Source organism: Salmo salar, chromosome ssa15, assembly GCF_905237065.1.
Source record: "Salmo salar chromosome ssa15, Ssal_v3.1, whole genome shotgun sequence".
Lineage (NCBI taxonomy): Eukaryota > Metazoa > Chordata > Actinopteri > Salmoniformes > Salmonidae > Salmo > Salmo salar.
Genome location: NC_059456.1, coordinates 38,506,066 through 38,529,677, shown reverse-complemented (window position 1 = coordinate 38,529,677; position 23,612 = coordinate 38,506,066). Strand labels below are relative to the sequence as shown.

The 23,612-nt window shown below is 41.4% G+C and overlaps 1 protein-coding gene across 1 annotated transcript in view; it reads left to right on the top strand.

Annotated features, from left to right (window-relative positions):
• Nucleotides 1-8,747: 8,747 nt before the first annotated feature.
• Nucleotides 8,748-23,612, top strand: part of LOC106571386 (solute carrier family 35 member F1) — a 136,049-nt gene continuing 121,184 nt past the window's right edge. The window contains exon 1 of the mRNA XM_014144409.2: nt 8,748-9,206. Coding sequence (XP_013999884.1) covers nt 9,082-9,206 — 125 coding nt within the window. The 5' untranslated portion in view covers nt 8,748-9,081. The remainder of the gene's footprint in view (nt 9,207-23,612) is intronic.

The following is a 23,612-nucleotide window of genomic DNA, read 5'->3' as shown; positions in this document are numbered from 1 at the left end:
TCTCATGAACTTGTTTAAAACCCAGATTCAAAATTGTATTTTCCTTTCTCTCTGGTTAGGTGGCATACAGTAGCATTTACACTGTAGGGATAGCCTAGATAGAAGACTCTAGTGCCCAATTTTAGCATGGGCAGTGCCATTGAGGACTTTAACCATTTTGGATGTAGTTAACTGGGTGGGACTTCCTATTAGTTAAGGAAGGATCGCATGATACCATCTTGGACTTCAGGAGGGATCAGCCAATGAATTATACTTGTACGCAAACATTCCATAACTGCAGGTGGCAGTAAATTGCCAACCTGGGCTTTATACCTGTTCAAACAACACTCCAGGTGGCAGTATGCATTTACACCATAATGCTAACTAGTTACCTGTGGGACCGAAACTCCCAATTCCTCACTAGTCAGTCGTTGGGTTGTCATAGGAAGGTTCATCAATAAATGTTACTGAAAACCCCATATATGCAGTACACCTATATGCTTTGTTTAGGTTGGATTCCCTCAGCATCTTCTAAAGGTAGACTGATCAGCTGATAATGTGTCTTCATAATCTTCCTGCGAGCTAAATTGAATCGATGTGAAAGGTTGATTTATTGAGTTGTTGTCTGATCTTGTTCTCTGCATGTCCCCTCACATGTAATGTGTTCTATGGTGAGGTGAATAAGTGTTTTACGTCCTGTAATGTATGCACCGAAAGGCCTGCTGGATTTAACCTCAAATGATCAACTATTGAACAATGGACTGAGAGTGAAGCTGTAGTAACTTTGGATGTGTTAGATATTAATTGAATGTTTTATTTGCACTGACACCGGTGGTTTGCAGTTCTCTGATCATTGCGTCCCAACCCATATAACCAAGTATGTGTTTCACCATCTGAAAGCTGTGTGCCTAGGGAGAGCCACTCGGATGCAGGGTTCAAGTCATTATGAATTGATATGCAGCAGTCATTCAAATGCATGATGGACTGCACCATCATTCAAAGGGAAAGCAACTTCAAACGCTTTGTAAATGCTTCATTTTAAATACTGTGTGTTGTGTTTTCGATACAGGCAGGCTTACACACCTGCAGCTGAGAGCAGCTCAAACCACTGTACTTCTACTCTCTCTGATACAGCACTTTACACAAGTCTTAACATCCCCCTCAAATGGAAGATGGTAGAGTGTAGTGTTGAGATGTGGCAGCTGCGTGTAAACATTGAGGCAGATTTTCTTTAAATCCGCGCTTAATGTCTGTCTTTTAGACCAAGTGAAGGCATATGGGCTGCAGAAATGGAGAACTACATGAAATTACGTTATGGTCATAACAGGGTTGGGCGACGTCAACCTTTTGTCCTTTCGCGATTATGTACCCATACAACATTGTGATATACGATGCTATCGCCCCCCCTATCGGCCAACCCAAAACATTTAAATACATGTTGAAAACGCCAGTCATTGAGAACAAAGTGAAATTGCATTATGTTGATAAAGCATCATTGCAAGGGAGAGGATTTTCCTCTAGTAAGCTTAGGAATTTTTTAACACTGACATTTTGGTGTCTCATTTATCCAAAATGCCATATTTACTTCTCTAACAACCCTAGCGATGCCTTTCGGAGATTTGATCCAGTGTAACATGAGAAAAGGTGACAGACTATGAGCTGCTCTCTCTCTCTCAAAACAATAAATTGGTTATTTTGTAGAGGTTTATTGTCTTAAAAGATTCCTTTCTATCCATGAGAATTTAGCTGTAAAAAAAATAGTGTCTTAAAGTGATGCTCCGGAACATTTCTATAATTTCAGTAGTTTTGAAAGTGGTGCTCACGAGCCAAAACGGGTGCCTGTTTTCAGTTCACTACTTCATCCAGTTAGTACAATATGTTAAGTCATGCAAACATTTGTTTTTGTGCTAAAGATTCCGGACTGCATCTTTAAGTAGGATATCAGTCAGATATGAAGGACGCATTGGGAGTAAAATTATTGACATTGACCCAAAGTATTCCCCTATGTGCTGTGCTGACATGGCCTCTTAACCTGAGGGGATGAAAAGAGAAGCCAAACTGAAAATATTCTCATACCCATTCTAGAACCAACCAGGAGTTGTGTGTGCTAGATTCATGCTCATTTCTGTTTTTATGCAATAGCATTGTGGGGCCACTGAACCACAGGAGGTTGGTGGCACATTAATTGGGGAGGACGGCTCGTGGTAATGTCTGGAGCGGAATAGGTGGAATGGTATCAAATACATCAAACAGGTGCTTTCCATGTGATTGATGCCATTCCATTCGCTCCATTCCAGCCATTATTATGAGCCGCCCTCCCCTCAGCAGCCTCCACTGCTCTGCAACAGAAAGTCTTATATGCGACATTAACATAGTTTTTACAGCTGATGTAGAATGACAAAAGCATATTTTAATTACTCCTTCCTTTCAGTTGACTGTTCTCCCTGCTGATTGATCAACAAGGGGATGCCAGAAAGCAGTGTCAGTTTCCAGTATGCTGGCTATAAGCAGCTAATAATAAATAGGGCTGTGAGTGCATTAATTAACAATTATGAACATGTGACCTTGTAGGAGGCTTGTACTTAATTTGTGAATGTTTATTTTAATCTTCATGTTCAGTCTGGTGGGGAAATAAACACATGCACAGACATGGGCTTGTAGTTGTAAACAGTGCCAAGCCACTGTGAGCTGGGGTAGGGCCTGGTAGGGGTTTTCACATTGTGAATAATGTTTCCTGTGTAGCGCTGAAGTAACCATGGCAACCATGTTGTTCATCTGTGTATGATTGTAAATAATATGTCAAACATTTCTTATTGATTTAGAAAAATGATATAGAAACCAATTACATGTGTACCTATTTTAAATGAAGATGGAATTTAAATGGAAAACTGGTTATAAACTGCTAATTTATGATGTGGGATCCTGCTGTCTTATTTGTTCACTTCTGTAGTTTCATCCTTTTAAGATAAATGACTCAATAGTTAAAGGCAGCATTAATATACCTTGGTCTACTACTACAATAAACAGCACTCCTTGTCTTTATCAGTGATAACCTGTGGCAGTCCCCCATTTTGACTCGATTCAGTATTAACAGTAAAACTGCAGTGAATATCCATTGGGTTTAAGTTGAGAAATATCACAGTATGTTGGTACTATGAATAGTATCAGATCAATCTATGGAAAGAGCAAAGCCCAACCCCAGTGTTGGTAAATCTACATGAATTATTCACAGCACATTGATTCAGAATAATATCTTGGTGGATTAGTCCAAGGCTAAATCATTTCAGGTCCCTTTATATACACACAAGCCCAGTCAGGACACATTAGGGAAGACATAAATACATGCAAGGACTATTGGGTTTTATTAAGACCTGCTAGTGGCCTCTGTTTTATTCATTTGAATGATTTAGCCTACTATATTTAGTGCCTACACAGTTGGGTCGTTATTTCTTTGCCTTCACAGGACGTCTGTCATGCTCCACTAACACACCAGATAAGATGAATACCCCTGATGGATCACTACACAGGGTTTGAAATTGGAAATAGGGTTTGGCTACTGATAGCCTTTCAGACAGCGCCACAATTATCTGGCAGTGACTGATTCCTCTGTGTGCTTATTCCTCTAATAATGCATCTCAGCTTACGAAATCGACAACGAGAACAAAAACAGATCCTGCTAACTGCCACACTGGCTGATTTGTTACTGTTTTATTAATGCCTAGTTATCATGAATAATCTATGAGTACCTTGAGGGCTGCCTCGAGGAATGCTAAAGAAAGACTGGCGCTCGAAAGGATTGTACTGAATATGAACAGACAAAGCAGCATAGTACCAAAACAACACGTTGAAAGAAATGATCAGTCCTTGAACATGCACAAGGCTGCACGTGTGTAGAGTACATGCCACAAAATAACCACGGACGTGGACTGGGAAGGGACCAGCTACTGTATCTCTGAGGATTCCTTCCTGTATTGTAAGTCACTCTTGAGTGGAGTAGACACACAGAGACCATAGAGAGTGTGTGTGCCTGTGCGTCTGGAGGTGTTGTGTGTGTGGCAGAAATACTACAACTCCCCCAGATCGTTGTATGTTTCCATGACAACTCTGATAGGTGATAGCTGGAGTATTGGTGCAGGACAATGTTTCGCAGTGCCTTTTCAACCTCCAGCGGATGGATGATTAGTGCTGTCTGGGAACATGTAATTGTAGGAAGCAGCCATTCCAAACATGTACCAGCAAACGTAAATAAACCACATCTGAATGACTACATAATAATAATGTAATATGTAGCCTAATTAAAGTGTGTGTTAGCAGATAATATCTAGAGTGTTCTAACTGGCATCGGTCCGTTTAACAAACAGTTGGATGGATTTATTAGCTCCACAGGTATATTGTTCGGAGCAACACAGGTCAATACATTGACGAGGTACATCCTTGACCGCACCCGTCTCTCGGTGTACTAACAACCTGCTAAGGTTCTGAGGGACTGAGACGGACAGTGGAAGAGTGTGTCATCAGTTCAGCCCATGAACAAGACTATGGCTATGTTTCCACACGCAGCCTAATTCTGATATTTTTCCACTAATTGGTATTTTGACCAATCAGGTCAGCTCTTTTGCCAATAATTGGGAAAAAGATCAGAATTGGGCTGCCTGTGTAGGACCCATCCCAATAAAATGACTACATTCATTTCACAAATCACATCATAAAACAGAATTAAACATAAATAGCTTACATTCTGAGTAATTACTGTTTTCTTCTGCATTTCATGCTGCGACCAAAATAGAGGAAGGAGAACACCCAGCATAGTTAAATATAGTCAGATATTTATAAAGTAATTTAAGTCCATTTGTACACATGGCCCCGGGAGTACCCCCCATATCAGGAATACAAGGCCAAAGCTGTTTCATTGTCTCTAAGTCCGAATAGGATGAGAAGCAGCGGTCTAGGACGGACTAAATCTTACAGACGGACTAAATCCTCTCACAAGTATTAGAGGTCTAGGATGGACTAAATCCATAGCTGCTATCAGCTACCCTGAGCGTTTTCCTCTGTTCCAGTGAAAAGAGATCTGTCCTCAGCTAATTCTGGTACTTCCAGCATACAAAGAATAGGTTACTGCAATATGCTATTGCGACAGAGATTCAATGGCCATTCACAACTTCCACAGCAGAATGTCTGTATTGTTACGCAGAAATATTTATACATACATGCAATACTCTCCTATCATGGCTGTGGTTCTGCTGACAGACTCAGCAACTAATATCGAAATAATCCTCTAACATTAGGAATTCCAGGTGAATTTGGCAGAATACTTTCTACTTAAATCCTGGGTTGGGGTCAAGTTGAATTTCAGTCAATTCAGGAAGTAATCTGAAATTCCAATTCCAATTCTTATCAATGCTTTTCAATGAGGGAAATTTGGAATTTGGTTCACTTTCTGAATTGACTGGAATTTAAATGGAATTGACCCCAACCCTGCTTAAAACTCTGCCTGGGTGAAACAATTTACTTAATCAATTTCCCTGTCAATTACCCTTTAATTATGTGTTTCATTCTGCCTAATTAACAAGAGGGGTGAGAATGAGTCATCCTGATTTGTGCAGCAGCCAGCAGGTTGACAGGAAAGTGCAGTTACTTTCCAGATGCACAGGTAGTAGAGAGACTTCCTCAAACTGTTAAAGGCTGTGGAGGCACTTGATGTGAGCCACAACGACCCCAAGAACCCCCTGCCATCTCCAGTGGGGCATGTGAGTGGGCTGTTGGAGCCAACACTAGGGATAATATACTGCTCAAAAAAATAAAGGGAACACTTAAACAACACAATGTAACTCCAAGTCAATCACATTTCTGTGAAATCAAACTGTCCACTTAGGAAACAACACTGATTGACAATAAATTTCACATGCTGTTGTGCAAATGGAATAGACAACAGGTGGAAATTATAGGCAATTAGCAAGACACCCCCAATAAAGGAGTGGTTCTGCAGGTGGTAACCACAGACCACTTCTCAGTTCCTATGCTTCCTGGCTGATGTTTTGGTCACTTTTGAATGCTGGCGGTGCTTTCACTCTAGTGGTAGCATGAGACGGAGTCTACAACCCACACAAGTGGCTCAGGTAGTGCAGCTCATCCAGGATGGCACATCAATGCGAGCTGTGGCAAGAAGGTTTGCTGTGTCTGTCAGCGTAGTGTCCAGAGCATGGAGGCACTACCTGGAGACAGGCCAGTACATCAGGAGACGTGGAGGAGGCCGTAGGAGGGCAACAACCCAGCAGCAGGACCGCTACCTCCGCCTTTGTGCAAGGAGGAGCATTGCCAGAGCCCTGCAAAATGACCTCCAGCAGGCCACAAATGTGCATGTGTCTGCTCAAACGGTCAGAAACAGACTCCATGAGGGTGTATGAGGGCCCGACGTCCACAGGTGGGGGTTGTGCTTACAGCCCAACACCGTGCAGGACGTTTGGCATTTGCCAGAGAACACCAAGATTGGCAAATTGGCCACTGGCGCCCTGTGCTCTTCACAGATGAAAGCAGGTTCACACTGAGCACATGTGACAGACGTGAGACAGTCTGGAGACGCCGTGGAGAACGTTCTGCTGCCTGAAACATCCTCCAGCATGACCGGTTTGGCGGTGGGTCAGTCATGGTGTGGGGTGGCATTTCTTTGGGGGGCCGCACAGCCCTCCATGTGCTCGCAAGAGGTAGCCTGACTGCCATTAGGTACCGAGATGAGATCCTCAGAACCCTTGTGAGACCATATGCTGGTGCGGTTGGCCCTGGGTTCCTCCTAATGCAAGACAATGCTAGACCTCATGTGGCTGGAGTGTGTCAGCAGTTCCTGCAAGAGGAAGGCATTGATGCTATGGACTGGCCCGCCTGTTCCCCAGACCTGAATCCAATTGAGCACATCTGGGACATCATGTCTCGCTCCATCCACCAACGCCACATTGCACCACAGACTGTCCAGGAGTTGGCGGATGCTTTAGTCCAGGTCTGGGAGGAGATCCCTCAGGAGACCATCCGCCACCTCATCAGGAGCATGCCCAGGCGTTGTAGGGAGGTCATACAGGCACGTGGAGGCCACACACACTACTGAGCCTCATTTTGACTTGTTTTAAGGACATTACATTAAAGTTGGATCAGCCGCTTTTCCACTTTAATTTTGAGTGTGACTCCAAATCCAGACCTCCATGGGTTGATAAATTGGATTTCCATTGATTATTTTTGTGTGATTTTGTTGGCAGCACATTCAACTATGTAAAGAAAAAGTATTTAATAAGATTATTTCATTCATTCAGATCTAGGATGTGTTATTTTAGTGTTCCCTTTATTTTTTTGAGCAGTCTATATTCATTGACATTCATTGTGGTTAAGGTATTTTTTCCACTGTTTGATTATCACTGATTATTTATTTGCCTGTTTGATCTCTCCCTCAGGAAACACATGTACTGAAGAAGACCCAAGGAGTTGGTCCTATTCGTAAAGTAGTGTTGGCCAAATAGGGACTTGGAATTTCAATCACGGTAAACTCCACCACCAATGTACCCCAAACCAAATCCTTTATATTACCATAATGTGTTGTTCACCTGTCATCGTTCATGGCCTCATGATGATGTGTGTGAGACAGGCTGACGGGTCCACAGGGTGTTCCAGGCTAGAAAACCCCCACAGTTCTCCAGGACATAGGGACTGCTGAGCTGAGCCATGAAAAAGGCTTAGAGGCTGTAGTAAGCCCCCTGACACGGTGTAACATGGCCATTTGAATGACAATAATGACACCCGATTATTCAACAGTATCTAGTTTCTCATACACTGTGCTGCTGTAGAATTACATCAGAGAGAAGAGGCCCTTCCCTCCCATTGCTGCTCAGATTACATTTCATCATTCATAATTTCATTATTCATGGGACATGCTGTTTTTCTCCCTGTAAACATTGTGATTGTCACTCTGAGTGACTCATGTGGTTTCCACCAGAAGATTGACAGCTCCAAAACAAGCCAGTCTTGACTATCTGTGAAAATGTCCCTGTGTGGGCAGAGCCAAGCAGAGAGATAAAAAAAAAAAAAAGACTAGGTTATGTTGAGGTGTCTTTCTGACTAGAGGAAGCAAAGCTCAGCTCACTGTTTTTAGTTGTGCTTAAGTTCCAAACGGTCTCATCACCACAAACCCATCTGTTGTTTGTGACAGCTTTCCTTGACATTTGATCTTGTGACAGGTAGCTTCGGTACGGAGTTAGGGAGGGTGGCAACACGAGACTATGCAACAGCTAACTTGACTTCAAGGTAGAGAGATTTTAAGGTTTGGTGAATAAAGTAGACATATTCAAAGGCACTGGAAACATTGCTGTGATTCAACTGATATGGATGACATGACATTTATTTGAATGAATATACAAATATTTCCTTTCTTTTATCCATTAAAATAGAATCATTAGGTTATATCCCTATGGAATATTCAGCCAGTCCAGACCCTTTTGAAACTGAAAAAGTAAAAATTGGTTTACAGTATGGCATTACTGAAATGATGTTACATTTCCATAATGCTTATTTTCGCCAATGAACACCTGCATTGCTTATTTGTTATAACCCCACACCAGACTATTTGTAGGGACTATGTATATAGAGCACAACTATCTGCTTTATCTGCAGGCTATTTCCAATGCTGTATTCCAACAGTAGACCTAAATCAGTGGGTTTATTCCTCAGGTTCAACAGCACTAACTGTGGTGAAAGCACTCTCCCTGCTGGCTAATAAAGGTAGTTCACGTCCCTTCCAAAACCAGTCGCCTCTCATAATCACCGCACAGTCTGAAGCAGGGATTCAGAAAATGCACACTGACGAACCGGGGTACCTCTGCAAACATTTCACTAAGGAACAGGTGCATCTTTCATGAACTCCCCGCGTGTGTGGCCAACACACATTCTTCACTTTTTGTAAATACAGCAGCGTCATCATCTTCACCTGTGTGAACCATGGAATGAATGCTGAGGCTGTCCATCGCGCGCACCGATAATCGGATCTAGTCCCTCGTGGAGTACCCGAGCCCCTACGTCCTCTCCGTGCACGGAGCAGAATGCACCCTAGTTTCTGATCGTTAAATGTTTAGTTCAGAGATGATATCGTCGCAGCAGAATCATGTTGTCACCACCATTGAGACTATGCCTCCTGAAACCATCACGGCATCGCCGACCCTGGTTCAAAGGATAAGAAAAGTGTTTAGCAGGTAAGAATGAGAAATGTTAGGCTACTCCCGACTTGATTGGACCAATGTGATAAAATGCATACAATTCAAGCATAGGCTATGTATAATTATTCGTTTTTACATCAAACACTTGACATAGCGTATTATTGTTGCTTCATTCGTTTCTTTTGTAAAGCACCACTTGCCAAGTTTAAATTCTGCGCACGTTTATTAAAACGTCATTTTCTGAAACAGCGGAGCAATTGGTCAGAGCAAGAAAAACATATTTCAGCAGTGTGTGAATGCAGTTTTACATTAGCCTACAGTGTCGTATTTCAATAAATATTGAAATGCTGTTTTTGGTTATGTGTTTTTGATATTTGTATGGAAACAATAGTGTTGTAGCATGAAGATTCAGCAATCAACCACCTGCATAAATCACAATTACCTAAAGTAGTAGCCTAGTGGTTCCCAAATTGTGGTTTCCAGTTGGGTCGCGCGGGTAGCCCATTCATAGGCGCTGTCTTCTGCCATTGGGAGTACTGTTATCTTTTGGCCGGGGGACGCATATTTTTGCCGTGAGGCTTGGACTGAACTTTAAGCATCACTTCGGGGGTACGGTTTTGGAAACATACCTATATTTCATATCAGCAAGAAATCGTTTAAAAAAAATCTAAAGGTTAAATTACTGCACACCGTTATAGGGTTAGTGTTCCAACACATCTCCATGTTAAAGCGCTTGTTACTGATTAGCTACAGTATCTAGCGTGCTTGAACACCTGTTTGTAAGTGTAACTGTGTAGCGTAAGTGTAGTTAATCACCTGGAGAAGGCACCAGAAACCTGCTACAGTAAGTGTAACTTTCTTATTTGAAAGGTTATTTCTTGCTGATATGAAAGGTAAGTTCCATATGTTTCGAAAACCATATCGCAAGTGATGATTGACATTTCTAAACGTTAAAACAAAGCATTGGGATTGTCGTTCCCATGGTCCCACCTGTATGGCTGATAACCCTATAATGCAGAATGCCTTGGTCCGTTGTATATTTTTTTTTTGCATTGTAAATAAAACTTTAAAAAATAATTTCTATACATGTTCGAGATGACAAAAAAACGCTTTCAGTGTAAACTTAGACTAAAACAAAATAAAGTATAGAAAAGATAACGGACCCATATTTTGAAATAATAACCTAATAATACATATACAATCAACAAAATAAAAGCTACACAGTCAGGTCCCCATTGATTTTGTTACAATGTTTCAGCATAAGAACACATAATTGAGACATGCTTCGGGAACTTCGGGGGCGACTAAGTATTTTTGAAATCTCCCGCTTTGGGCTGGATGTGTCATTGTGTAGTTCATACATGCAGAATTACTATTCTACCTCAATTCAACACAAAATCCCTAGTTTGAAAGCAGTTTATTATATGGAAGCTGTGCCATTTTTCCCACATGGGCCAGCCCCCTTGCAATTCGAGTTCTAGCCAATGAGGTTCAGGCCCTGGCCATTTGAGTGACAGCTAGCAAGATGCACACACAGCAGAGAGAGAAAAAGCAATGACGTGATGTACATATCTGCACACATGTGAATGTAGTATGCAATTTTCGAAGACTGCTTTTGGCTTGTTAGTGCTACTTTAAGAATGACTGGTTAAGAACTATACAAAAGTACTGGAAAATCTCTAGAATTTCTGTAGAATTTCAGGAAATTTGTTTAAACTGCAACATTTTATCTCAGCTCCATTTCAGAATGGATAGAATTGCAGAAAACTTGCCTTTAAAACTGCATCACTTTATTTCAGGTCCATAGCCAAATGTTCTCTCCGCTGCCAAGATTGTTTTTGACTTATTCTTTGGTCTGTGTTTGTTTTTCACCGCTGAACCCTTTTGGTGGGTTGCGAATCAAAAGACACCTCAATTGGCAGGTCACGAAGCAAAAGAGTTTGGGAACCCCCGATATAAACTTTTACAACCTATGGAAGAGTAATGTTTTGATTTTCATCCTGCTTATGTTATGCTTTTAAAAGGTGTTACTTTTCTCTCAAATTATGTCCAAAGCCCAAAACCAGCATTCCAGACTCTCTTAAGGGTTCATATTAGCGCCGTCCTATGGCGGCCTATGGCATGGTCCGGCCAAACCCGGACCACCCTATGGGACTCCCAATCACGGCCGGTTGTGATACAGCCTGGATTCAAACCAGGGTGTCTGTAGGGACGCCTCTAGCACTGAGATGCAGTGCCTTAGACCGCTGCGCCACTCGGGAGCCCAACATGGGTCTTATAGCAAAGCCTATCCAAACCAGTTGGAGACTCATTAATTGAAAACAAGGGTTATCTTGAGTCATCCAAACCCCAGGACCAGAGTTGTTAAATTAATACTCTGTTGCTTTTCTTTATTCCTCTCTCTGCTAAGATTTGGTTTGGATCAACAGTGTGTGTGTTTGCCAGTGCCATATCACCTTAAGAAGTGTGTTTGTGTGTACACTCTATACTCGAGCAAGTGGTGCTTTGTGTTGGTTCCTCTCTTGTGGAATGTCTGTGGCATGTGCTTGTGTATCTGCTTGTTGTGTGTGCCTCTGAGCCTCAGACAGGGGTAATGGAGGTCCAGCTGCGACAGTGAGAGGTGGGGGATGACAGCTGGTGGTCTTGCCTTGGTCTGCCTACTCTCTACTTTCTCCCTCTCCTTGCCATCTGCTGCTCCTCTTCATCCCTAGAACTCCCATATAGCCAGAGAACAATGTCCCGCAAGGTGTAATCTGTGCAGGCCCAGATCGGGCTGCCCACTCGGCTGCTTTGGGGCTATTGTTGTCCTGGAGGGATAGAATTCCACTCTCACTGTGAAAGTGACTCGCTGTTGTTTTTGTTATCAGGATGTTGCTAAGGGCTGCCCCAAAGAATCAGGCTTCAAGGTTTCTGTGACCAGCTGGGAGTTACTGTACTGAACTGTCCAAGAATACAATAACACTCTATGCCAAGAGATATGAAAAAGGCCATCTCTGAAATGGCTGGATGGATGCAGATAAATATGCTTCTGATGGATTGGAGCATCCTTGTATCAGGTTTGTGAAGTGTTGTGTTTGCGGAAGCTTGGATTAGCTGATGCCATGACGGAATATCAGAAAAGGGAGTCTGCTACACCACTAGATAGACTCACCGATGAGTAATCAATCAACTACTCCTGTTTTTTTCCCATCATCTCTCTAACCTTTTAGCTATAGGCTAATGGCAGCTTCAGGATCTATTTGTTTTGATAAGGCTAAAAGTTTACATGCAAATCAATATTTGAAACAGAAACATTCATCAGGTAGTGTAATGTAGTGAGCAGGTAAACAATAGCTTGTAGACTGCAGTATATAAATTATGTAAAGATGTACTCTATCCTAAAGGGGAATGGTGGACAATTACAAGCAATACAAGTTTCGGAACTGATTTTCCCTTTAGGGACTGTGCAGTTTTATTGTTTTGCAGCATGTCACAGACTAACTTGAGGGAGTTCATCAACACAACAACAGAGAACAACAGAGTAGCACCAGTGCACCAAACTTGATTTCTGTGCCTCTACTTTATTCAGTCGAAGCAGATCTTTGGCTCTGTGGTAATTTCCCACAACAATGCGTTTACTGCAATGATCCATCTTTTTTCGCAGCTTTTGAGCTTTTCTTGGCTGCCTGACACACGTTCTATTTTTTCTAAAATATTACAAGAACTGGAATAACAGTCATTGATTGCATGGTGGGTTGTAAGATGAATGAAAAGAGACATGTCCTCTGAATCCATTATCTTAAGGGTCATTTTTGTCCAGCCTGGCTTCAGGGCATAAACAAGACACATTTTATGCTTCACTGTAGAAAATGGAGGCTCCGTCTCCTTCAATGGAGCTCTTTTATTTCAATTACCAACCTTGTTGCGTTCTCTCACCTCATAAGATGTATTACTTTGACTATCTTGCAATGGTGCAACTGGGCAATGTACACTGAGTATACCAAGCATTAGGGCCACCTCCCTAATATTGATTTGCAAGCCCCCTTTTGCCCTCAGAACAGCCTCAGTTCATCAGGGCATGGACTCTACAAGGTGTCGAAAGCCCATGTTGAGTCAAATGCTTCCCACAGTTGTGCCAAGTTGTCTGGATATCCTTAGGGTCGTGGACCATTCTTGATACACACAGGAAACTGTTGAGTCAAAAACCCAGCAGTGTTGCAGTTCTTGACACAAACTGGTGCAACTGGCACCTACTACCATACCCCGTTCAAAGGCACTTAAATCTTTAGTCTTGCCCATTCACCTTCTGAATGGCACACATACACAATCCAAGGCTTAAAAATCCTTTAACCCGTCTCCTCTCCTTTATCTACACTGATTGAAGTGGATTTAACAAGTGACATCAATAAGGAATCATAGCTTTCACCTTGATTCACCTGGTCGGTCTGTCATGGAAAGAGCAGGTGTTCTTAATCTTTTGTATACTCAGTGTATATCTGTAATGACAGTACTTTAGGCTGAGATCGATAACACACAGGATTGCGAGTGATATAATCAGTTATGAATATAGTAGTAAGGACAGATTCTGCCAGACATAGGATCTCTTTTACTCATTAGTTGTTGTCATTCAACCTTGTGAAAGTCAAGCAGATGGAGCACTTCAATAGGGAGATTCATCGTTTCAACTCCTGAAAAGAGCTCCTGAGCAAATTTTAGGCAATGGCACTCTTCTTATCTGCAGCTGGAAACACAAACTTGTTCCACCTCTTCACACAACAATAATTAAACATGGATCAAGAAATGTGTGTGCTGAAGCAAAATTCTATTTTTTCCTGGTTCCTGCATTGCAAAAGAAAAGACTGTTTGATAGAAATAGCTAGAAATTAATGGTGGCTTTGAAAAGGTAGTGGCCTGCCGGTGGTTATTTTCATGGCTTTTAAACCAATGCTCTTTGGCAGGTTGTAATGTGTGATTGAGGCTCCAATAGGAGGGTTCCACTGCCAGGCAACCTGGGGTATAATACATGGAATCTGGGCGGCTGTCTGAGGAAACGGCAGGCGGCGAGCATTGTTCTGGTGCATCCAAGCCATTCACATGGCTAGGCAACACTTCCTGGGTCTCACAGCGCAACTTTGTTCCTCTTTCCTATGGCAGCATGACTAGGCACTGAACAACTGAAGTTAAAATGGTTAGAATGTCTGGAACTGTTAAAGGGAACCCCAGAATCTATCTGGCCCTTTAAGATGGAATGTGAAGACTGGTGCTTGGTTGAATCAAATACTTTCAAATATAAATTGATAACATTTTGTGAAATATTTGAAATACTTAACTCAGCATGATATAGATAGTAATACAGAGCTTGGTCTAACAAGCAATCCTAGTCACTGTCTCTGCAAGCAGAACATTAATACTAAAGCTCTTTGCTGATCCATGGTTGAATGTCACTTGCAGTTTTGTAGTTTAATTTCGGAGTGTAATTTCAATGTGAGTCAGGTCAAAGGGCCTTACATGGCTCATGAGCGTCACACTGACGTCAAATGGAACCATATAGAGTCAGACAAAAAGTTCACTCTGAGCAAAAGTTGAAACTGAAAATGGGGTATCCAGTCCCAGCAGGGCTAACCCTTGGCAAGTCTCAGATGGACAATGTCCTGTTTGTGTTTAGTTTAATACTGGCAAATGCTGCATTAGGGTGATTCCTCATGAAACTAGAACAAAAAAAGACCATGATTTTGGAGATTTTCACGAAATGTAATTAAAGGGTCCTTGTTAAAGGGGCAGTGCAGTTTTAAAATGTGATTTCCTGTTTTTTTAATGATATTTCCACACTGAGGTTGAAATAACACTGAAATTGTAAAAATGATAATAATGCTATTTTTGTGTAATTTCAGCCTGTTCAGGTGGGATGGTGTTTTTGGCCCAGATCATGGCATCACAATCTGATCTGATTATTCTGACCAATGACCAGTAATCTTTTATTTGCATATCTATCCTCCTCCTTTGAAGGGGTAAGCGGGGTAGGCTTTAGAGCAGGCGTATTCAACTCTTACCCTACAAGCTTTTTTTCAGTTCTTCCTGATAATTAATATTATCCACCTGGTGTCCCAGGTCTAAATCAGTGCCTGATTAGAGGGGAACAATGAAAAACCACAGTGGAACTGGCTTCTAGGTCCAGAGTTGAGTTTAAGGGCTTTAGACGATCCTATCCGCCAAGCAGGGCTGTGTATGTAAATATATTTATATTTGTATGAACAAGCCCACACTATCAGAATGAGCATTTCAATGGCAAAAGGAGGCTCAGAGAAATAAACACTCAGTGATGTATTAGACACACAGTGATTTAAAAAGTGCATGGGTGCTTTAACATATACACTGCTCAAAAAAAAAAGGGAACACTTAAACAACACAATGTAACTCCAAGTCAATCACACTTCTGTGAAATCAAACTGTCCACTTAGGAAGCAACACTGATTGACAATAAATTTCACATGCTGTTGTGCAAATGGAATAGACAACAGGTGGAAATTATAGGCAATTAGCAAGACACCCCCAATAAAGGAGTGGTTCTGCAGGTGGGGACTACAGACCACTTCTCGCTTCCTGGCTGATGTTTTGGTCACTTTTGAGTGCTGGCGGTGCTTTCACTCTAGTGGTAGCATGAGACGGAGTCTACAACCCACACAAGTGGCTCAGGTAGTGCAGCTCATCCAGGATGGCACATCAATGCGAGCTGTGGCAAGAAGGTTTGCTGTGTCTGTCAGCGTAGTGTCCAGAGCATGGAGGCGCTACCAGGAGACAGGCCAGTACATCAGGAGACGTGGAGGAGGCAGTAGGAGGGCAACAACCCAGCAGCAGGACCGCTACCTCCGCCTTTGTGCAAGGAGGAGCAGGAGAAGCACTGCCAGAGCCCTGCAAAATGACCTCCAGCAGGCCACAAATGTGCATGTGTCTGCTCAAACGGTCAGAAACAGACTCCATGAGGGTGGTATGAGGGCCTGACGTCCACAGGTGGGGGTTGTGCTTACAGCCCAACACCGTGCAGGACGTTTGGCATTTGCCAGAGAACACCAAGATTAGCAAATTCACCACTGGCGCCCTGTGCTCTTCACAGATGAAAGCAGGTTCACACTGAGCACGTGACAGACGTGAGAGAGTCTGGAGATGCCGTGGAGAACGTTCTGCTGCCTGCAACATCCTCCAGCATGGCCGGTTGGGCGGTGGGTCAGTCAAGGTGTGGGGTGGCATTTCTTTGGGGGGCCGCACAGCCCTCCATGTGCTCGCCAGAGGTAGCCTGACTGCCATTAGGTACCGAGATGAGATCCTCAGACCCCTTGTGAGACCATATGCTGGTGCGGTTGGCCCTGGGTTCCTCCTAATGCAAGACAATGCTACACCTCATGTGGCTGGAGTGTGTCAGCAGTTCCTGCAAGAGGAAGGCATTGATGCTATGGACTGGCCCGCCCGTTCCCCAGACCTGAATCCAATTGAGCACATCTGGGACATCATGTCTCGCTCCATCCACCAACGCCACATTGCACCACAGACTGTCCAGGAGTTGGCGGATGCTTTAGTCCAGGTCTGGGAGGAGATCCCTCAGGAGACCATCCGCCACCTCATCAGGAGCATGCCCAGGCGTTGTAGGGAGGTCATACAGGCACGTGGAGGCCACACACACTACTGAGCCTCATTTTGACTTGTTTTAAGGACATTACATCAAAGTTGGATCAGCCTGTAGTGTGGTTTTCCACTTTAATTTTGAGTGTGACTCCAAATCCAGACCTCCATGGGTTGATAAATTGGATTTCCATTGATTCTTTTTGTGTGATTTTGTTGGCAGCACATTCAACTACGTAAAGAAAAAAGTATTTAATAAGATTATTTCTTTCATTCAGATCTAGGATGTGTTGTTTTAGTGTTCCCTTTATTTTTTTGAGCAGTATATTTAAAATGTGTATCTTAAAGCATGACTGAGAAATAATTAATTGTACATTGGAATATTTGTGATATTTTTCTTTAAAGAGATTCTGTTGTACATTTGTATACTTTTTAGCCAGTAATTCTGAAAGTAGCACTCACATGCCAAAAGTAGTTCCAGAAAATGGTGTATTAAGCCACATGTGCCAATATGTGCACCACGTCATTGCTCTCTCTCTCTCTCTGCTCTGTGGGCATCTTGCTAGCTGTCACTCAAATGACAAGGGGCTGAAGCTAGAACTTGAATTGCTAGGGGACTGGCCCACGTGAGGGAAAATGGTGCAGCACAGCTTGCAGTAAACAGACGCTTTCAAACTAGGGATTTCATGGTTAATTGAGGTAGATTATGCATGTATGAACTACACTTTATCTAGGTATCCATCCAATTGGCGACAGATTTTCAATCCAAATATTCAAAAATATGCATAAAGAAAATTGAAATGCGCCATTTCCCACCAGTGGTGTGTTTCCACCAAACTGACTTGTTGCGGGTAAAAATCAGTGCGTGATGACATAATAAAAATCTAAAGTTCAATGTGTTTCCATCACATTTTCCACTCTAGGCTAGGTAGGCTAGTCTACATAATGAGATCATTAAGGATAATATTTTTATTTGTCAAATGTCAGTCAAGCATTGATCATCATGTCAACAGGATAAGACCCTCTATTTATTGGAAAGGAGCATCAAGCTCATTACCGTGCACGTTTACTTCCCTGTGAAGTTCATCATAATTTATCGTAGTGGGAGGACCACACTCCAAAGTTTACTTTGATATGATGGATATTATATCAGTATTTCCACTGCCATTTCTCGTATAATTCATTTTACAGACACAAAAAGATCTCACCATGTTGAACGAACAAATTATCTGTCTGCATTTATAAAATTGCACCAAAACTTCCTGTTTCTATCACAGCTGTTGTGATTTTTTTTTTTTTTTTTTACTGTATGACTTTACTCACATGAAAACTGTGGATATTGACACATCCAGCCCAAAGCCAGAGGTTTAAAAAATACCAAAGTTTGAAAGCATTTTTTAAGACTCCATAATGTTTTATCTGTAGGTGCTGCAAAGAAAAACTTGGTGTCATATGAAGACTTACCGCTTGCTCTGTAGGCCTATGAATAGTATTTTGATGTCAATAATAACTTTCGTACATTAATTTACTAATATTGAAAATATAAACCTGAATATTGAAAATATTACATTTTTGATTTGGCTAATATTTCAGTTTAACATAATATACTCTACGGACATATCAAAGTTCCAGAGTGGGATCTCTGCTACTTTTTAGCGTTATGATCCAATTTGTAAACATTACCAACAGAGTGAAGGTGAAAATGGATTCAAAATGGTCGCCCTCTACTGGTGATTTGCAGGATTTGCAATGATATATACAGTAAGTGAAAGGAGGACTGTGATTGGTTACATTGTCTACTATGACAATGTCTATGTATAAAATGGGCCTGACTTTAAAACTAGTAGAGAACCCACTCTGGAACTTTAATATATGCCCGTAGAGTAGATTATGTTCAACAATATATGAAAACGTTAGCCAAATAATTTTTTACATATTTAAAATATTAATGTTCATATTTTTCAATATTCATTAATGAATGTAAGATAATGTATATTGAAATCAAAATTCTATATTTTCTTTGTAGCATTTACCGATGTAACAGTAGAGTCATCAAGGAGGCCTGGGTAAGGCCAGAATGTCACAAATATTTAAACTTCAATAAATTATTTCTAAATTATGCTTTAAGATACAAATGTCAAATACAGTATATGTCAACAATCCTTCCTCCAAAGGACCATTCTATGGATTCAATTACGTGAAAATCAAATAAATCATGGTGTTTTTTTTGTTCTCATTTCATGAGGAATCGCCCATTGCATCACGCTCTAGTGTGACCACTTCACTGCTCCTTTTGCAGTTAAATGTCATTATTCACAGGCTGCCACACTCCTCAAAATAAAATAATGAGTTAAGGAAAAGGCTGTCACAACTATGAGATTCATGGTCACGCCAGTGTTAGTTTGTTAAAAAATGAAGGATGCTGTCTGCCATTTACATCTGCATTTGTCTCTGAAAATAACCTTGTTGTCAGCCAAGAGTTACAATAGTTAATTGACTGTACAGTGCATTCTGAAAGTTTTCAGACCCCTTGACTTTTTCAACATTTTGTTACATTACAGCCTTTTTCTAAAATGGATTAAATAGTTTTTCCCCCCTCATCAATCCACACACAATACCCCATAATGACAAAGCAAAAACAGATTTTTAGAAAGTTTTGCAAATGTATTAAAAATTAAAAACCAAAATGTAACATTTACATACACTACCGTTGAAAAGTTTGGGGTCACTTAGAAATGTCCTTGTTTTTGAAAGAAAAGCACATTTTATGTCTATTAAAATAACATCAAATTGATCAGAAATACAGTGTAGACATTGTTAATGTTGTAAATGACTATTGTAGCTAGAAACGGCAGATTTAAAAAAAATGGAATACCTACATAGGCATACAGAGGCCCATTATCAGCAACCATCCCTCCTGTGTTCCAATGGCACGTTGTGTTAGCTAATCCAAGTTCATCATTTTAAAAGGCTAATTGAAAACCCTTTTGCCATTATGTTAGCACAGCTGAAAACGGTTGTTCTGATTAAAGAAGCAATAAAACTGGCCTTCCGACTAGTTGAGTATCTGGAGCATCAGCATTTGTGGGTTCGATTACGGGCCCAAAATGGCCAGAAATAAAGAACTTTCTTCTGAATCTCGTCAGTCTATTCTTGTTCTGAGAATTGAAGGCTATTCCATGTGAGAAATTGCCAAGAAACTGAAGATCTCGTACAACGCTCTATACTACTCCCTTCACAGAACAGCGCAAACTGTCTCTAACCAGAATAGAAAGAGCAGTGGGAGGCCCTGGGGCACAACTGAGCAAGAGGACAAGAATATTAGTGTCTAGTTTGAAAAACAGACACCTCACAAGTCCTCAACTGACAGCTTCATTAAATAGTAGACACAAAACACCAGTCTCAACGTCAACAGTGAAGAGGTGACTCCGGGTGCTGGCCTTCAAGGCAGAGTTCGTCTGTCGAGTGTCTGTGTTCTTTTGCCCATCTTAATCTTTTCTTTTTATTGGCCAGTCTGAGATATGGCTTTTTATTTGCAACTCTGCCCTAGAATGCCAGCATCCCGGAGTCGCCTCTTCACTGTTCACCTAAGAAGCTTCTAAGTGACCCCCTAAGAAGCTTGATGGGAGGCAGCTAAGGCAGTTATTTAACAAAACAAGTAAAAAATGAATCCAAGATTGTTTTGATGTGGTTATATTCTGCTAATCAGACATTGCAGTGCATTTCAACACTGCTGTATCGGATGCCTTGCAAATAGCTTGGGGCTATGGCTCAGTGAACTCGTGCTTTTTTCCCCAGTGGAGTAATTCTGCTTTTGTTCTGTTTCGCACCAATGGAATCAGGAGATTTTTTTCTGTTTGGAATTTCAACCCCTGCACATTTTTAAAAAGCATTCCTGCAGGCAACTCTTTTAAAACTACCCTTAAACAAGGCAACAGTAAACATTTAGTCCCCACGAATGATGCGGTGCACCTCCCCCCATGGGCCAATTAGTGACAACAATTCAAATTTGACTGTTCTGAGAGTAACAAAACGTGCCCATTGCAGCGCCCCCGTCTAGCCAATATGAATGTTCTTGCATATGTTGAGTTTTGACAGTGTTTGCAACATGTATTGTAACAACATTTGGTATACAAATATCTGTAACTGACTTATATGAATGTATATGCCAGACCACTTCCATGTGAATGTTTATTGGTCATGGAGGCCATGTTGTTTTGGGTACTAGTCTGGAAAATATTGCGTTGAGACCTTTGTCCATAGATGCCACATATCAAGTTTCGGTCAGTTGGTTGCAGAGAAATAGTGTTTTAAGTGTTTTTTGCAAAATTAAAGATGGCGGAAAATCCATAATGGCGTACTTTATGGGTCCCTGAGGAAAATGTTTTCCTTGTGAGGAGAGGGACCTATAGTGCCTTCAGAAAGTACTCATACCCCTTGACTTATTCCACATTTTGTTGTTACAGCCTGAATTAAAAATGAATTAAATTGATCTACACACAATAACCCATAATGGCAAAGTAAAAACATGTTTTTAGAAATTGTTGCAAATTTATTGAAAATGAAAAATGAATATCTAATTTGCATAAGTATTCACAACCCTGAGTCAATACATGTTAGAATTATCTTTAGCAGCGATTACAGCTGTGAGTCTTTCACGGTAAGTCTCTAAGAGCTTTACACACCTGGATTGTACAATATTTTCACATTATTATTTTTGTAATTCTTTTAAGCTCTGTCAAGTTGGTTGTTGACAGCCATTTTTAAGTCCCGTTTTCAGGCAGATTTAAATCAAAACTGTAACTAGGCCACGTCTTGTATATTTGGCCTTGTGTTTTAGGTTATTGTCCTGCTGAAAGGTGAATTTTTCTCCAAATGTCTGTTGGAAAGCAGACTGAACCAGGTTTTCCTGCAGGATTTTGCCTTTGCTTAGCTCTATTCCGTTTCTTTTTATCCTAAAAAAACTCCCTAGTTCTTGCCGATGACAAGTATACCCATAACATGATGCATCCACCACCATGCTTGGAAATATGAAGAGTGGTACTCGGTGATGTGTTGGATTTGCCCCAAATATAACACTTTGTATTCAGGACATAAAGTTTTTGCAGTTTTACTTTAGTGACTTATTGCAAACAGGATGCGTGTTTTGGAATATTTATATTCTGTACAGGCTTCTTTTCACTCTCATTTACACTGAAAAATATATAAATGCAACATGCAACAATTTCAAAGATTTTACTAAGTTATAGTTCATATAAGGAAATCAGTCAATTGAAATAAATTCATTAGGCCCTAATCTATGGATTTCACATGACTGGGAATACATCTGTTGGTCACAGGTACCTTAAAAAAAGTGGATCACTAAACAAGTCAGTATCTGGTGTGACCCATCTGGGTGGCTGGTCTCAGACAATCTCACAGGTGAAGAAGCCGAATGTGGAGGTCCTGGGCTGGCATGGTTACATGGGGTCTGCGGTTGTGAGGCCGGTTGAACGTACTGCCAAATTCTCAGAAAAGACGTTGGAGATTTGTGGTAGAGAAATTAACATTCAATTCTCTAGCAACAGCTCTGGTGGACATTCCTGCAGTCAGCACGCCAATTGCACGATCCCTCAAAACTTGAGACGTCTGTGGCATTGTGTTGTGTGACAAAACTGCACATTTTAAAGTGTCCTTTTACTGTCCTCAGCACAAGGTGCACCAGTGTAATGATAATGCTGTTTAATCAGCTTCTTTTTATGCTGCACCTGTCAGGTGGATGGATTATCTTGGGAAAGGAGAAATGCTCACTAGCAGGGACGTAAACAAATTTGTTCACAAAAATGTAGAGAAATAAGCTTTTTGTGGGCATGGAACATTTCTGGGATCTTTTATTTTAGCTCTTGAAACATGGGACCAAACTTTACACGCAGCGTTTTATATTTTTGCTCAGTGTAGGTTCGTATTGTGCAGTAACTACAATGTTGTTGATCCATCCTCAGTTTTCTCCAATCATATCCATTAACTGTAACTGTTTTAAAGTCACCATTGGCCTCATGGTCAAATCCGTGAGCGGTTTCATTCTTCTCCGGAAACTGTAACTTTGTAGTGACTGGGTGACTGGGTGTATTGATGCACCATCCGAAGTGTAATAACTTCCCCATGCTCAAAGGGATATTCAGTGTCTGCTTTTTATTTTATTTTGACCCATCTACCAATAGGTGCCCTTCTTTGCAAGGCATTGGAAAACCTCCCTGGTCTTTGTGGTTGAATCTGTGTTTAAAATTCACTGCTCGACTGAGGGACCTTACAGATGCAGTGCATTACAAAAGTACTGAGAAAGTTACAGATGCATAAATATCATAGCCCCCCCCCCAAAAAAAAATGCTAACATCCCCTGTTATTGTAATGGTGAGAGGTTAGCATGTCTTTGGGGTATATTTGTGCGTCTAACTTTCTCACTCATCATTATTCACGATTCATTCAGGATTATGCGTAATCATGGTAGCATCCACATCAATGTAGAAGTGTTTAGAAACATATTCTATTCTTAGTTTGAGGGTTCTAGAGGATCTTACCAAAACACAGCGTTTTCTCATCATGTTTGAACGTGAGGGAGATAAGAGAAATGAAATGGCCTTTTTTTGTTGGCTGCTGTCTCCTGAATTTGAGACACAGTCCTCCCTGGTGTATTCAGCCACTCTCAAACTGCAACAAGGGAAGATTACAAAGATGGGGGCGTGGGTGGGGGGGACAACTTATCACAGCTCTGGGGTTAATTAAAATGGCAGAATCACTGTGCCTGTCTTGCTGGGGTTTGACTTTCAGGACCTTACTACTGTAGCGCATGCTCGGCATGGCAGTGATTTT